Source organism: Benincasa hispida, chromosome 9, assembly GCF_027475165.1.
Source record: "Benincasa hispida cultivar pf3 chromosome 9, pf3_genome.v1.1, whole genome shotgun sequence".
NCBI classification, from domain to species: Eukaryota; Viridiplantae; Streptophyta; class Magnoliopsida; order Cucurbitales; family Cucurbitaceae; genus Benincasa; species Benincasa hispida.
Genome location: NC_143486.1, coordinates 61,533,268 through 61,550,966, shown reverse-complemented (window position 1 = coordinate 61,550,966; position 17,699 = coordinate 61,533,268). Strand labels below are relative to the sequence as shown.

The window sequence follows — 17,699 nt, the reverse complement described above, 5'->3', positions numbered from 1 at the left end:
ATTTTGGTATGAAGTTCACAAGAAGCAAGGAGTTCAAGCTAGTTGGTTTTTTTTTACAGTGATTGAGGAGGTTCCATTGATAATATGAGGAGCACTTCAGGCTATTGTTTTACTCTTGACTCTAGTGTTTTCTCATGGAGCTCAAAGAAGCAAGAAACTGTTGCCCGATCCACTATCGAAGCAGAGTTTATTACTGTAACAACTACTGTTAATCAAGCTTTATGGCTAAGAAAATTTTTATTTGACTGATTTTGAACAGAAAGAAAGCACAGAGATTCTTGTTGACAACCAAGCTGCTATTGCTATCTCTTATAATCCTGTGTTTCATGGGAAGATTAAACATTTTAACATCAAGTTATTTTTCCTAAGGGAAGTACAGAAACATGGAGATGTAACTCTTCTTTACTGCAAAACAAAAGATCAATTTGTAGATATTTAAACAAAACCATTATCTACTTGCAAGTTTGAGTTTCTAAAGTCAAGACTTAGTGTTTGCAGCTCCTAACGCAAGAAGGAGTGTTAAGAAAATGCTTTAGGACTGAAACAAGTGCACTCTGTTTAAGTTGATTGTGTCAAAGGTTGTTCCTGTTTTTAGGGATTAGTTACTTTGTTACTCATGCTCTATAATTGTGGAGCAAAGTGTAGGACTTTTTGTTAGAGGGTTGTTATGTTTAGCTTTAAATATTGTTATGTTCGTCCTTGTAATGTAGATTTCTATTGTCATTGGCTCAACAAGTTTTACTAAATAATTCATTGCTTTAACTTTGCAATAACATAATCCTTTGTTTTTCTCATATTAAAACAACAAGATACTTAAACTTTATCTCACTAGATTTGTAATTTAATCATTTGAGACCAATCAATAAGCTTAAAACTTCCACAATAATTTATTTTACGTCCCCAAGACACAAAATTAATCATATGTCTTGCGATTAATTTCTTTTTAATAAGAAAACAACTATATAGTTTCCAACCAAAGAGCCATTCCTACCAATCAAGAACTTCCATTTTTTCCGTCATCAACTTTCTGATAAAGGTTTTCATAAACTTCAGCAGGGAGACGTGGATTTAAAACGATTTCAAGAGAGTTCTTTCTAATACACGTTGTTCCAACACCCATCTCCATATCGATCAATTCATTTGATGGCCTACTAACTTCAAACATATGGAGTAGATTCGCAAGTGTGAGACTCACAAATTGGAGGGCAAAAGATATTCCAGGACACATCATTCGACCACTTCCAAATGGTACTAGTTGGGGATTTTGTCCTCTAACATCAAAGTGATTTTCCCTACTAAGAAATCTTTCTGGCCGAAATTCATTGGGATCTTTCCAAACAAGTGGGTCTCTTTGAAGCTTTTGACGATTCACTAACAGACGTGTTTGTGTAGAGATGTGGTAGTCAGCAACTATGCAGTTTTCTATAGATTCATGAGGGAGTGCAATCGGTACTGCAGGATATAATCGTAATGTTTCCTTCACTACAGCTTGGAGATATAATAGATTTTTCACATCTGACTCTTCAACTTTTCTTTCTTGTCCAACTTGTTCGTGTAATTCAACTTGAAGTTTCTTGAGTGTGTCTGGATTGTTGAGAAGTAACGAAAGAGCCCATTGCATTGCTATTGCTGTAGTATCAAATCCACCTAATATCATACCCTACACATGCAGTTTCATCCACTTGGATTAGAGAAGACAATGGTCGTATAAGGAAAAAAAATACTTTTCTATTAAATTGGTTGCACCTATTTTTTTCAACACAAACTTAATGGCCTAACCATGATTTATAACATGACATTTTCTTAGGCTCGTTTAATCGTTTCATTTTTTCGTTTTTGGTTTTTTAATATTAAGTCTATTGTTTCTCAATTTCTTACAGTAATTGACATATTTCTTAAGTAAAAGAGTCGAGTTATTAGCTAAATTTCAAAAAACAAAAACAAAATTTTAGAATCTACTATTTTTTAATTTTAAAAAATTGGCTTGATTTCTAAAACACTGCTCAAATGTAGCTAACTAAACTTAGAAACTAAAGGATGAAAGTGAGATTTATCGGCTTAATTTTAAAAAACTAAAAATAAAAAACCAAATAATTATCAAACCGAACTTTAATATTTTGATTTTTTTTTTCAAATGAGGTTACTGGTTGGGCTCAACCTTAACTAGTTGGGACATATTACTCATAATCAAATATATATCGAAATGTACTGGATATATATGTGAAGACAAAACTCTATAACTACAGTACATGGTATTATAATTTGGATATAGCTTAGCATGCATAGATTAAACATATGTAGTCTTAATTAAGGGATCGGAAGTTCATATTTCTTAATTATCACCGTGCATAATGCTCCAAGAAAGCCAATAGAACTATATATCAATTTTCTATAAAAAAATATATAATAATTTAAGTATGCATACCAAACAAGTAGCTTTAGTGACTCTATCATCATCATCATAACGAGAAAGTTCTGCATCATCTTTAACAAGAGAAAGCATCACATCCATGAAGTCAAACTCTTTGGCGCGGGCCAAGTCAATGAAATTTCCCTTTTCTCGATGCTCTTTGAGCCATTTATTAAGCATCTCGTCCATGATCTTAGCCGTCTTCTTCATAGCCCTTACATGTCCTCCCAAGTCCAACCACCGTAGAAATGGAAATGAATCTCCCGGAACAAACACCCCAAATAAATCAAAAAAATCCCTCATTGCTTTCTTATACCTTTCCCCATCACCACCTTCAAAAGCCCTTGTAAATCCCTCCCCAATCACCATCCTAAAGATGGTATTCAAACTTAATTCTTCAAACAATGTCTTCATCTCCACCAACACTTTGTCGCCGATCATTCCGTTGTGTCGTTGTCTTACCCATAACTCATATAGTCCCTTCATCGAGCTCTCGACTTCGGAAATTCTGACGTGTTTGAGTTGGTCGAGGCGGTGGTTCGAGAGGAGTTCGTGCATGGCTATTTTCCGCATATGGGTCCGGAGTGGCCCGTGTAGGGTTGTCCCAATCAGGGCATAGTCGTAGCCGAGTAGTTTCCCGGCCGTAACTTTGGGTCGAGACGCAAAGATTTTATCGTTCGTAGTAAAACACTCTCTCGCTATTTTCCAATTGCTTACAACCAAGGCCTTCTTCATGCCCAACCTCAACGTAAAGATTGGGCCACAAGTGTCTGCCATTTTGGCTAAAGTTATATGAAGTGGCTCTGTTGCACTTAGCAGATGGAGGTGACCGATCACCGGCCAACAACCGTGGGCTTCTGGTGGTCGTCTCTTCTGCTGAGCAACAATTTTTTTTGAAATTTTAAAGACGGCATACAAAAACAAGATTCCGGCGAGGATGAATCCGGCGGAGGAGATGTGAGGTAGTCCCATTTTTCAGTCTGGCGACAAATGGTGATTTTTTTAGAGTTTTTTATTGTATCATATCAATACATTATTGGTTTTCAAACTTCATAATAAACAGAATATGTCAATGAAAATAATACTTTGAATTATTGAATGTTTGGTTAGATATACAGACTAGTCTCTAATTCTTTTGGTTAATTCTCCATGTAGTTCTCTACCTTCCAATATTTTCAATTTTACATTTAATGCAATAAAAGTTCTTAATTAGATTACCATTTCACTTGGAGTTTTATTGAATTTTAGGTTAAATGTGGGTTTGGTTCAATTTTAGTCCTTTATACTTTCAAATTTTCAAAATTTATAATAAAAGCATTAATAAATAATTCAAAAAAATAAAAAAAATCAATAATAAACCAATGAAGTAGAAACTAAAGTTAAGATTTATTGAATACATATTAACTATGATAATATGTGAATATGTGGAGTAGGCAATCAATTTTTTTATTAATAAAATTGTTATGATAAGTATTAAAATTAATATTATTATTAATAATCATTAATTAATATTAAAAAAGATCAATGAATACTAATTACTTTATATGACGGATAAGTTCAAATAAGTTAAGTTTATAATTTACAGAATTAATTTTTAAAATAAGAAAAATTATCATAAATGAAAAAACTACTGAAAATATTTGTAAATAATAGAAAAATATCTTAGTTTATTTATGATAGAGCGTAATAGACTACGATCTAAGTCTAGTATGACGTAGATAGATACAAATAGTAGTCCATCACAGATAAAAAGTGAAATTTTATTATATTTATAAATATTTTAATTTATTTTCTTATATTTGACAACAACCTAAAATCAACCATTCAATATAATAATACAAATGATTCACATTTTTATTGTTAATAATGCTTTAGAATATTAACCCAACTAATTTTTAGTTATTTACCCAACTAATTGTTCTATTTTAATCCTGTTTTAGTTATTTTACATGGGCCAAACCAGCCAGCTGTCTGTTTGAGTTATTTCACTTTTTTAGTGAAGCCCAATAAAGGTCCACTTGGGCATTAGGTTATTTTGAAATAATCATGAGCAGCCAGCTGAAAAGTTATACAGAAACCGAGGAGTGATTTTGATGGCAATAAAGAAAAATTAAGAGAAAATCCTTCTTCTGACAAAGAGCATTTTTCAGCTGTTTGGGATCGATTCGTGGTCCGATTGAACTAAAATTTTAACAGCATACTTTTGACATGAGGGTCTTCAATCTAGATAGTGAAGATTTCGCTTGGAGCTACCTACATTTAGATATAATGGGTAATTACTTGCCAACATCAAGTGAGACCCAAAATTATTTCTTCTTTCTTGTTATCGTTTATTACCGAAATTGTTAATCTTGAGATATTTATTGTGTATGCCTCTAGTTGTGACTATAGATATATAAAAAGAGAGAGTGAAGGTGAAGGAATTGAGGTTCTTTGTACCTCGGTGCATGTTATTGTCACTTTCAGACTAGAAGGTTTAAATCTTGACCTATTCAAGCCAGAGTAGAAGGAAAACAATGGAGGGCTCTATAAATCTCTTCTGAGCTTTGCTTAAGTTTAAGTAGATGGTCTCTAAATTTATTTATGCATGATATGATTTGAAGAAGCTTTTTTAAATTGCTTAGATTGATTACTTGTGTTCGGATTATATTATAAATTTCATGCATGATCTTAATAAACCATTAAAACTTGAGGCACAAGCCATGAAATTTAGCAAACTTATTTATGCATGATTGATTGTATTTCTACCTTGCTCAATAACGATTAAAGGCTAAGCTGGGGGTGGTTTGATAGCTTTCTAAGCCCATTCCTTGATTTTATCATTTAAATTGTTGGTTTTGTAGACTTTGAGCAGATAAAAGGTAGATTGGGCCATTGGAGTAAAAAAGAGACTTAAATGCATCCCAGTTGAGCTCTAGAAGCGTCGAACAAACAAAGACACAAAGGATGGAATTTGGAGCCCAGTCAAGCACTACTGTCCTAGCTCGACGTTGGCCTCGGTGCTCTAGCACAATATCAACCATGAGGCGAGCACCGTTGCACCCCTTGATGCTCTTACGCTGCGCTCAAAGGCAATAGCATGCTTCGGGTTGAGTGTTGCTATGCTACCCTGAAGCGTCGCAACACTCCGATCTTTTACAAAAGACCAATCTTTGCGCACGCTGCTACGCCTTTGCCCTTGTGCTTCGATAGTGTTCTACGCTCTGGCTAGAGCACCACTGGGCTCTCACAATTTTTTTTTTTTCATAAATATGGAATGATTTCTTGATTTTCATTCCTTCCAAGTTCCACCAAATTGAGCAGCCATTTTGAAATCTCTGCTATCACTCTGCAGATTCTCTTCCTCTATCTTAATTTTCTTTGTTTCTCATTGATTCTTTTCAATGTAATTGGGATTTTTGCATGCCGATGAGAGGCTAATGAATCCATTCAACTTGGGGGTAGGATTTATTTAACTTCTTCGAGGTCTTGTTGTAATGATGATCAAATTATTTTTGAATTCCTTTGAGTTTTGCATTATTAATTATGGATTGATTTTTTAATGAATTGACACTTCTACAATTTTCAATCTTGTTTGCTAAAGTTGATTTGTCTTACATTTATTGGACTAAGTAGCATCTTTGGCTAAGAACCTTCCACTTTTACCTAGACTCGTAGTTTTATTGTCTTGAACCATTGAAATTCATAGTTAATCAAATTTTAAATTAACCTATCTTGTTTCTCATTCGTCTCGATAATTTATTCATGTTCTTAATGCAAATCATTTTGGTTTCCAAGGGGTCTAATTTCTATAGTAACTAATACGGTTTAGTTGATTGATGATATCATTATTCATTGCTAGAGGTATCTAGGGTTTGTGAGTATGTTATTGCATATTCACAAATAGAGATTCAAATTTTTAGTGCCAATGATAAGAAGTAACTAATCCTTACCTATCTCCAAGTTGAGTTTCTTTCTAATTGATTTTTACAACTTGTTCTCATTTAAATTTCATTGCATTTTTAAATTTCTTGCAAATTGGTTTCTCACAAAGAATCCCCCTTCCCCCAGTTATTAGAACTCATTAATCTCGACTAGGTTTCTCCTTGATTCCAAGTGGACTCGACCCACTTTCACTAGCAAGCTTGTAAGAGTGGTTAATTTTATTTGTTTTGGGTCTCAATAGCCCGCGGAACAGTGAAGAAACTCATATATGGACTATATGGAACAAGTTTAAGTCACTATGTGCCCCTAAAATGTGTAATAATAAAATATTTCTGATTAAACAAATGATATCATTGATGTATCAAGATGGAACACCCATGTGAGATCACTTGAATACATTCCAAGGTATTGTTGATCAATTATCTAAGATGAATATCAAGTTTGAGGATGAGATATATGGGTTGTGGGTCCTTGGTACATTGTCGTACTCGAGGGAGATATTCAGAAGTTCCTTGTCAAACTCAGCCCCAAATTGAGTACCAAGTATGGACTTAGTTAAAAGTAGTGTATTGAATAAGGAAATGAGAAGAAAGTCACAAGGCTCTTTTCACAGTTAGATGTTCTCGCCAATGAAATAAGAGGGAGGAATAAGAGTAATGGTCCGACGGATAAAGATAGGGGCAAAAGTAAGAGTGGCCAGTTTACAAATGTTGAGTGTCATTATTACCATGTGAAAGGGCATATAAAGAAGTATTGTCGGAAATTTAAAAGGGACAATAAAAATGATAAAAGCAAGGAAAAGAAGAATAACGATGACAATGATGAAAACAGAATTATGTAGCCACTGAAGATTTCTACATCTTATTTGACGGTGATGTTATAAATCTTGTTACATAGCAGAGCAATTGGTTGACAGTGGCGCCTCAGTTCATGCTACATTAAAGATGGATTTCTTTGCATCCTATACACTTGGTGATTTTGATAGTGTTAGGATGGGTAATGACGGATCAACAAAAGCAATTGGTATCGGAGACGTACACTTGGAGAACAAGAATGGTTCTAAACTGATTTTGATGAATGTGAAGCGCATTCCTGATATTCACATGAATTTGATTTCTATAGGTAAGCTTGATGATGAAGGCTTCTGCAATACCTTCTATGATGGTAAATGGAAGCTTACTAAAGGTTGTATGATGGTAGCTAAAGGAGAGAAATATTCCTCATTGTATTATATGGAGGCGAAGATCACTTATTGTGATATAAATATAGTGGATGATGAAGCGAATGTTAAAATTTGGCATAAAATACATTGTCACATGAGTGAGAAGGGTTTGAAGATATTAGCCAAGAAAAATCATCTTCCTGATATAAAGAGTGCACCCCTAAATAGGTGTCCTCAATTTTTGGCAGGAAAGTAGACCAGAGATACTTTTAAGTCATCTCAGCGTTTAAGAAAACCAAATATACTAGATTTGGTACATATTAACGTGTGTGGTCCTATAAAAATAAAAACACTTGGAGGTGCATTATATTTTGTGATGTTTATCGATGACCTTTCGAGAAAAATATGAGTTTATACCTCGAAGACTAAAGATTAGGTGTTACATTTTGGGGTTGATGCCCTAAATCGCATGGGTCCTATAGTTTGTAATATTAATGTACGAACAATTTATTTGTTTAATAAAATATGAGATATTTTATCCATTTAGTAGCATTAACCCATAAATTAATAAACTAACATCTAAGGTTATCTTTTGTAACTTAAACATGTATGTAGAGACATATAGGTGGATCATGTTTAATTGATAATCTAAATGGTCTATAGTAGATAGATAAGGCTGGATATCTTATCTTGGTGACACTACAAATATGGTATGGATACCTTATCTTGGTGACACTACAAATATGGTCTACTTTGTAGATGTTACAATTGTTGTAAAGTGCAACAAATAATCTGATCCTGATAATTCATGTAAAGACATATGAGCGAGTGTGTTCTATACAAAAAGATTTGTATAAGACCACACCACGAAATGAATAGTCTCTTTACAAAAAGGTATGTAGAGATATATAGGTGGATCATGTTTAAGTGATAATCTAAATGTCTATAGTAGATGGATACGGTTAGATACCTTATCTTGGTGACACTACAAATATGGTCTAATTTGTAGATGTTACAATTGTTGTCAAGTGCAACAAATGATCTGATCCTGATAATTTATGTAGAGACATATGAGCGGGGGTGTTCTATACAAAAACATTTGTATAAGACTAGACCATGAAATGAATAGTCTCTTTATATAACGTCGTTAATTGTAGAGACTTACATTTCATCCGAATGACTATAAGTTACATGACTTGAATCCTTAATGAGTTGTGAACTTTTTTCTATGAAGGCAGTCCTTTGATTTCTATGGATGACAGTGGCCAGATCGCTGACTCAGTAAGCCTACTATTTTAGGGATTCGTCTGATTGCAAAGTTGGGAACACAACTATACAAGAAGAAATTCACTCCTTCCCTAATGTCAGGGTAAGTAGATAAATTGCTCCATTAAGAGCCGATTCGGGGCTTGAACAATATGGCGCCACACCCTCTCTTGACTCAAGAGGGGTTTGATCATAGTTGGATTATGACTTATTGTTCATTAGAGGGATCAGTGGTACTTAAAGAGTTAGATATAACTACAGGGGCAAAATAGTAATTTTGGCTCAGTTGTACTTACGAGCAATTTGAGAAGAGTCATCCCATTGTTGACTGGATATATCTGATGGACAGAAATATATCTGTAGTGTGAAGAGTGTAACTGTCAGTCTTTAGTGGACTGACAGGCAAATGTTGAGTAATTTAATTAAAGAAGTTTAATTAATTTTTTAAGTACCATTGAAGTTTCAATCTATAGGTCCATAAGATCTCATTGGTAGCTCAATTGGGATAATTGAGAATCAAATTATTTTTTTGTTCATTTGAATTGTTCAAAATAAATGAGGAAATTCATTATATATGATATTGAATTCATTATATATGGTATAATTATTATAATGTATTTGATACATTATAAAATAAAGTTTATTTGAGAAGAATTAAATATTTAAATATGATTCAAATATTAATTATGTGAATTGCATTCATATAATTAAATTTAATATAAATTTGATTTATATGAAATACTATGATTAATTGAGAGATTTTTCAAACTATAGGTTATATTATATTATAATATAATATAAAACATAGATTACAAATGATATATTAGATATGACATTTAATATAATGTATATTATATGATAAGTTGGCTATCATATAATTATATTATATTATTATTAAATTAAAAAAATTACTTTAATTTCAAAATAAAATGGATCAAGGAAGTTATGTAACTCCTTCCACATATCTCTCCTAAAAATGACCGTGGAATGTGGAGTCGTTAGAACATTTTATGCTTTTCAAATTAACACAAAACGTTTTTTGCTTCCCCCAAGAATTTCCTCTCTTCCCAAAATTAACAAAGAGCCCACAATACTCCTGTAGATTCTCAACCAAACGAGAATACCTTGGTAATTTTGTGGTGATAGTCATGTTGGATTGCTACGTTTTTGGGAGTTTTTTGAAATTTTTATGACCAATCGAGGAGGAGCTTCATGAAGAAGTTGTTCTTCAAGGGTTAGTCGAATTCTAACCCTTCTCCTAGTTCGTTTCAATTTGCATGATGTAAAATTTCTGTAATTTGCATAATTATTGTTCTGTAAATTTTATTCTATGAAACCTGGGAATTAGGAACAATCTTGCTTTCGCACTGGACCTCACGATTCCTTCAATTGGTATCAGAGCCAGGTTTTTTTGTCCCAATTTTAATTTTTCATAATTGAATTTACAGTTAATGGTGGGTTTTGTACATTTACTGCATTTATAGTTGATGAATGTATGTGAAATGTAAATGTTTTGCAATTTTGGATGTTTTGGGATTGGATTGTTTAGTTTTATTGCATTTCTTAAAAATTGATTTGTAAGGGTCGGGTGTTTTAGGCATTTAATTGCAATAGAGTTTGTAATTTCATTATCATGTGTCGTTCGTTATTTTCTATAGAAAACGAGGCCCAATTCAGAGTAGAATCGATGAAGATTACCACTGTATAATAGGCGACTGTATAGTAATGTTGCAACGTTGTGCCCTAGAATTGCAACGTTGCGATGAGGCAGATGGATCATCTTTTCCGTAGAATTGTAACGCTAGGTCAAAGCGTTGCAATGCTCTGAGACGGAAAATGAGTCGGTTTGTCGCTCAGCTTGTTTGGTCCGATTCGCTTGGTTTGAGTGGTTGCGGGTGGTTCAGGTTTTAGGCAGTTCGGTTCATGTCGTTCAAGTCCCAGTTCACTTGTTTTTTAACTGGTTTGAATGTTATTTTTGTAATAGTTATTTTTTATTAATTAAATTAATATAAATGGTATATTAATTTAATTAATTACTCAGAAAGTCCAATCCCAGTCTATAAATTGTTGTTTAAATTATGCATTTCATATGGTTTAATTTTGTTTATATATGTCATAATGTATGCCATATAGTAAAATCCCACCATAGGTTATGCCTTATTCATGCATCATTTATATTATAAATATCATAATATATAGATGCATGATTTTATTTTATAGCATGCTCATGCATCATAAAATATAAGTGTTATAATATATGCTTGCATGCATTAATAACATAGTATGCATCATTTAGATTATAAGGGTTATAATATATAGTTTGGATGTATGGATGTATATATGTTATTAATTTTTTCATTACTTTAGTATATATAAATGTTATGTATGTTAAGTAATGAAATGGGAATTGCATGAAGCATGACACTACTTTAAATACTTTTATAAATGTTATAATTTTATTAAGTATGTCATTTAATGCAATGTATGATTTTAATTTGTTTCATTTTATAATCGTTAAAATTCAATGAAATTAAAAATTAAAATCAATAATTTAGAATTGCATGCAAACTTAGGTTAAAATCATTTTTTTAAGATAGTTTTAAAATATGATTCACATATACCTAAGATCACAATATTTCTAATGAGATCGGAAATTAGTTTAATCTTTTAATCCATTTAATAGGATTAGGTTTGTTTTAATTAAAAGATTATATTGAAAATGTGAATTAGATAGATTTGTTACAAATATGCATTATTATTGATTAAAGTTGATTAAATTGTTTAATGGACATTAATCAAAGTTGTTCAACTATCTAAAGTAAGTGTTACTTTTGGACAAATTTAAACAATCACTTAGTAAAAATAAGTAGCTGTATTTTTTTAAGTTAAATTAGCCCTAGGTATAACACTCAGTGGGAGGAAAATTTCGTATATGATACTTCATTTTTCCTTTTCACATTTCTCCCTCAAAGTTCACACCATGAGATCTATACTCGGCCTCGAGGCATCTTTGCTTCTGTCCCCCTACGAGTGGTGTTTGTATAGGTCAATAACAAGGTGAACGAAGAGAGTGTTTATAGTAAGTGGGACCGGGATGTATTGCGGGATGTGTGTCAACACATCCCACGGTCTCTCTCATTAGTTTGTAGTAAATTTTCATGCGTGGCCTAGAGGCATCTTTTCTTGTGTGCCTAGATGGAATTTACTTAAGTTTGTAATAAATATTATAGATTCAATGTAGCCTATAAATGTCTCACTTATCTTTTTTTTTTATTATTATCAAAACACAACAATATCATGTACTCAAATCTCTCTCTTATTTTATCTCATTAGCTCTTCTGAGAGCAATTAGCCAAAAATGTGGTGTTTTTGGCTGTGGAGCGTTAGGCTTAAACTTTCAATGCATAATGATTTCAGCTACATAATGTTTTATTTGGGTTGTTGTATACTAGAGAGGAAAAGCCAGAGAATATATGCTACATGAATGATTAATATAAAGAAACTTTATATACACCACTGAAACATAATCGAGATTTCATGACATTTAAAAGCTGTCACAAATATCATCAGAATTAGGACCCTTGGACTTTAAAAACTTTTGGGTCTGGTTCGACTTTTTCTAACAAGAATTTTTATGTCTCTTGCTTCCTGTAGCAACTAACTCAAATTTCTAAATTTCCGTACCTTAATCAGCTAACCTCTAACAGACATCTCTAGTAAGTAGTGTGGATTTCACTTCTAAATTTAGAGTCATTTCCAATCAATATAAGAATCAATAAAATTCTCATGTGACAATGGCAAAGATATCTAACAAAATTAATGCAGCATATTAATAATCTACCTTAACCTTTATGTTACGCAATTCTAATATGACTTTATTAAACCAATCTAGATGATCTATAAGGGTTACAGCTTCCTGCATACATAGACATATACACATTGCTTCAGAAGCAACTTCTTGATTAACAACTTCGTCATGTAGAGACTTTTCAACTTCAACCAAAGATAAGCAACAATTTCTTTATCTAAAATCTCAATGATACATCATCACAAAGCATAGTGATGCAACAGGAAAGGTATTAGGCCAAATCCATGGCCAAGCAAGGAAAGTTCATCCCTAAGATGAGAGAGCACTCTCCTTAGAACACAAATTTAGATTAAAAAGATAATAATAAAATTCTTCCTATTTCAACCCATTGGCTATTAATAGCCCTACAATAAGATAAGACAATTATAACTAATTAATTATAATTAATTAATCTAAATTAACAACTAAGCTAAATATTAACTAAAATATACTCATTCTCCTAACTCTTCTCATCATTCACCTCAACTTAAAAAAATGAACTCATCCTTGAATTCAAGGTGATGGTGAAGTCTCATTATCTTGACTCTTCGAGTGTGATAGGCTCCGACTGAAAAATCTCGGTACAAGATTGACAAATCCAAAGTGGAAATAAAATCCAACTTAAAATTAAAATCATCCTCCGTGAAAATTTGATAAAATATAAATGGAAATCAAACTTGCAATCACCTAATAATAACCCCAATTTGAATGACTGGCCCAATGGAAAAATCAGCAATGTGTCACTTAGGTTTAGGGTTGTAGATGAAAATACCAAAATGGCCCTTGTCTCCAACTTCTTTTGTTCTTCACCGTGTGTAACTGCTACCCAACTCTCCTTTTCTTCTCCATAAAAATTCTTCTTCTCCATCTGTCCTCTACAATGCTGGGCGAATTGACGTCCACCACGATCGACTCTGATGAAGATCCGGTGGTGTAGGTGTCTCCCTCCAATGACGAAACTTCAAGTCCGATAACATCAAAAGCTGGCGAATCGATCTCCTCCGACGATATCAGACTTCGGCCTCTTCCAAAAACATCGTGAATCTCCCCTCTCCGTCCGGTGATTGGTCTCCGGCGAATCGGCCTCCGACGACGCTTCCGCAGCCATTGACGATCTGTGCTTCAGTTGGACGTCCTCTAATTCTTCATCAACGACCATTTTGGGTCTTAGGTCGATAACAATGGGCTCCGACGAACCCTTCTTTCCAGCCTTCTTCTCTTAGGCCTTCAATTTCTTCTTCGATTTTCTTTCTCGTTTCGGTTCTCTCTCTGCAACTATTCCACGGGCGTCAAATACTTCTCGAATCTGATTTCTTCTTTATATTTTCTTTTTTAATTTCTACAATGTTACTGTCATTCTTCATAATTGTAATATGCTTCGTCTTCACCATCATATTCTTTTTGTAATGATTTAAAAATATATCTTAGAGGATGAATTTTTTTAAGATCTTTTGGTACAGAATCTTATGGGTAAGTATAATATTCAGGATATTTCAATTTGTGTTATTTGGTTGGATGGACTATAACGTGTTAGATGAGATATAGTAGTGATGAACATGATGATACTCGGTGGTGGAGAAGCAAATCCGACAGTCCGCCATTGATGAGGGTATCACCAACTGCCATCTATGATTTCACATCTCTTTGGGAACGTCATTTCAAGCTGATATCAATTGATGCAGCAATTGATATCAAGCTTCAAAAGGTATTAGGCCAAATTTATAGACGAGTAAAGAAAGTTCATTCCTAAGATGAGAGAACATATCTTTATATTCAAAACATAAAAATAAAAAGTTTCTTATTACAACTCTAAATTGAGTCTTACACTAAATTAGGATAATGAACTAATTAATTCTAATTAATTAATCTAAATTTAACCACTAAATTAAATATTAACCAAAATATACTCATTATTATAATTCTCCTCTTCACATAGCATGATAGTTGAATGGGTCTTTTTCTCTAAAGTCTTCCATTCTTTGTCATCAACGACTACTTTCTTCGACTTATCAGTAGCGCGAAATTTCAAGCCCTAACGATTAGGCTCTGACACCAATTTGTTATGAAAACGTGAAATAGAGAATACATAAAGCGTAAAGAAATACAAAATCAACACATAGATTTACGTAGTTAACTAATAATTCCTTAGTTACATTCATAGGTAGAGAGAGATAATAATTTTATTAGACAAAAAATTCAAAATATAGATTAGATGTGCGTCAATGGCAACAAAGTTTATATAACGTGCTTCTCTCAACCCTAAATTAGAAAGCGTAAATCATGTAAATATGAAAAATATGAATTCAACTTAAATCATATTTAAGACATTCCAACAAACCACTTGGCCTTGAACTATGCATATTACGAAGTCATGTTGACATGAAATTGAAGCTTAATTACAACCTATTTAGAGGGTTAGTGTAATTTATAACAAAAAAAATATATAATTTTTTAAATTAAAATGAATCAAATTTGAAGATATAAAAACCAAAATGAATAAGATTTAAGTTCATAATCCATATTGAAAATTTGATGTAAACAAAGTTATAGATGCTTAAATTTTATCTCACTATATTTATAATTTTATCATTTGAAACCAAATAAGCTTGTAACTTCCACTATAATTTATTTTACTAAGATGCAAATTTAATTATATGCCTAGAGATTAATGTCTCTTTCATAAGAAAACAACTATATAGTTTCCAACCAAAGAGCCATTCCTACTAATCAAGAAGTTCCATTTTTTCTGTCCCCAACATTCTCATAAAAGTATTCATAAGCTTGAGGAGGGAGACGTGGATTTAAAGCAATTTCAAGAGGGTTCTTTCTAATACACGTTACTCCAACGCCCATCTCCATATTGATCAATTCATTTGATGGCCTACCAACTTCAAACGTATGGAGTAGTTTGGCAAGTGTGAGACTTACAATTTGGAGGGCAAAAGAGATTCCAGGACACATCATTCGACCACTTCCAAATGGTATTAGTTGAGGATGTTGTCCTCTAACATCGAAGTGATTTTTCCTACTAAGAAATCTTTCAGGTCGAAATTCATTAGGATCTTCCCATACAAGTGGATCTCTACGAAGCTTTTGAAGATTCACTAGTAGACGTGTCTGTGTCGAGACATGGTAGTCAGCAACTATGCAATTTTTGATAGATTCATGAGGGAATGCAATTGGCACTGCAGGGTATAAACGTAATGTTTCCTTCACTACTGCTTGGAGATATAGTAGATTTTTCACATCCGATTCTTCCACTTTTCTTCCTTGCCCAACTTGTTCGTCTAATTCAAACTGGAGTGTCTTGAGCGCTTCTGGATTGTTGAGAAGTAATGCAAGAGCCCATTGCATTGTTATTGATGTAGTTTCAAATCCCCCCAACATCATAGACTACACATATAGTTTCATCTACTTGAATTAGAAAAGACCATGGTCGTATATATTAGCTATTTATAAGGAAATAAAAAAACATTTTCCTATTAATTTGGGTGCACCTATTTTTTAAAATCCAAGCTTAGTGGCCTAACTATAATTCACATAAAGATCAAATGTATTCAATATATGTATAGACAAACTCTACAACAGTGTAGTTTTATGTTATAACTATAGAATTGTGTTAACTTGAGCATAACTTAATTGATATAAAACATATGTACTCTAAGTTAAGAAGGGAGAGGTTTGTCTTTACTAATCATCACGCATAATGTTATAATAAAAACTATATAACTATACCATGCCTTTGTTTCAATAATAATAATAATAATAATAAAGAATTAGGTATGCATACCAAACAAGTAGCTTTGGTGATTCTATCGTCGTCGTCATCATAGCTAGAAAGTTGTTCATCATCTTTAACAAGAGAAAGCATCACATCCATGAAGTCAAACTCTTCTACGTCCATCTCAATCAAACTTCCCTTTTGCCGGTGCTCTTTAAGCCATCTCTTAAGCATCTCGTCCAAGACCTTGGCCGTCTTCATCATTGCCTTCTCATGTCCTCCGATGTCCAACCACCGTAGAAATGGAAACCAATCTCCCGGAACAAACAATCCAAATAAATCAATAACATCCCTCATTGCCTTTTTATACTTTTCACCATCATCACCTTTGAAAGCCCTCGAAAATCTTTCCCCGGTCACCATCCTAAAGATAGTATTCAACGTTAGTTCTCCAAACCATGTCTTCATCTCCGCCAACACTTTGTCGTCGCTCCTCCCATTGTCTCTACGTCGTCTATGCCATAACTCATATAGTCCCTTCATTGAACTCTCAACTTCGGAAATTCTGATGTGTTTGAGCTGTTCGAGGCGGTGGCTCGAGAGGAGTTCGTGAGTGGCTATTTTCCGCATATGGGTACGGAGTGGACCGGATAGGGTTGTCCCAATCAGGGCATAGTCATAGCCGAGTAGCTTCCCGGCAGCAATCTTGGGTCGAGACGCAAAGATTTTGTCGTTTGTAGTAAAACACTCTCTGGCTATTTTCCAATTGCTTACAACCAAGGCCTTCTTCATGCCCAACCTTAACGTAAAGATTGGGCCATAAGCGTCTGCCATTTTGGCTAAAGTTAATTGAATTGGCTCTGTTGCACTCAGCAGATGGAGGTGACCAACCACCGGCCAACCGCCGGGTGCTTCAGGTGGTTGCCTCTTCCGTTGAGCACCAAATTTTTTGTAAATACTAAAAGCGACATATAAAAACAAGATTCCGGCGAGGATTAATCCGGCGGAGGAGATTTGAGGTAGTCCCATTTTGCAGTCCGGTGAAAAATGGAGATTTTTGGAGGGTTTTTAATTGTATCGTATTAATAAATTATTGGTTTTCCAATTTCATAAACAGAATATGTCAATGAAAATAATACTTTGAATTATTGAATGTTTGGCTAAAGATACAAAATAGTCTCAATAATTCTCATGGTTAGTTCTTGATTTAGTTCTCAATCTTCTACAATTTTCAATTTTGCATTCAATGCATAGTTTTTAATTTGGGGATCATTCCACTCCAAATTTGTTTGAATTTTAGGTTAAATAGCATTTTGGTCTATATATTTTGGACTCCTTAAATTTCAATTCCTTGTATTCTTAGGTTATA

At 33.3% G+C, this 17,699-nt stretch overlaps 2 protein-coding genes across 2 annotated transcripts; both read right to left on the bottom strand.

The window, feature by feature from the left end:
• Positions 1-736: 736 nt before the first annotated feature.
• Positions 737-3,434, bottom strand: LOC120086792 (cytochrome P450 CYP82D47-like). Its single transcript, XM_039043586.2, has 2 exons — positions 2,426-3,434; positions 737-1,660 (listed from the first exon to the last, which is right to left on the bottom strand). The coding sequence occupies exons 1-2, from the start codon at positions 3,380-3,382 to the stop codon at positions 995-997; spliced, it is 1,623 nt and encodes a 540-aa protein (XP_038899514.1). The 5' UTR covers positions 3,383-3,434; the 3' UTR covers positions 737-994.
• Positions 3,435-15,212: 11,778 nt separating this feature from the next.
• On the bottom strand, positions 15,213-17,382 carry LOC120086933 (cytochrome P450 CYP82D47-like). Its single transcript, XM_039043740.2, has 2 exons — positions 16,400-17,382; positions 15,213-16,002 (listed from the first exon to the last, which is right to left on the bottom strand). Exons 1-2 carry the CDS (start codon positions 17,357-17,359, stop codon positions 15,337-15,339), a joined length of 1,626 nt encoding a protein of 541 aa, XP_038899668.2. The 5' UTR covers positions 17,360-17,382; the 3' UTR covers positions 15,213-15,336.
• Between the last annotated feature and the right edge of the window lie 317 nt (positions 17,383-17,699).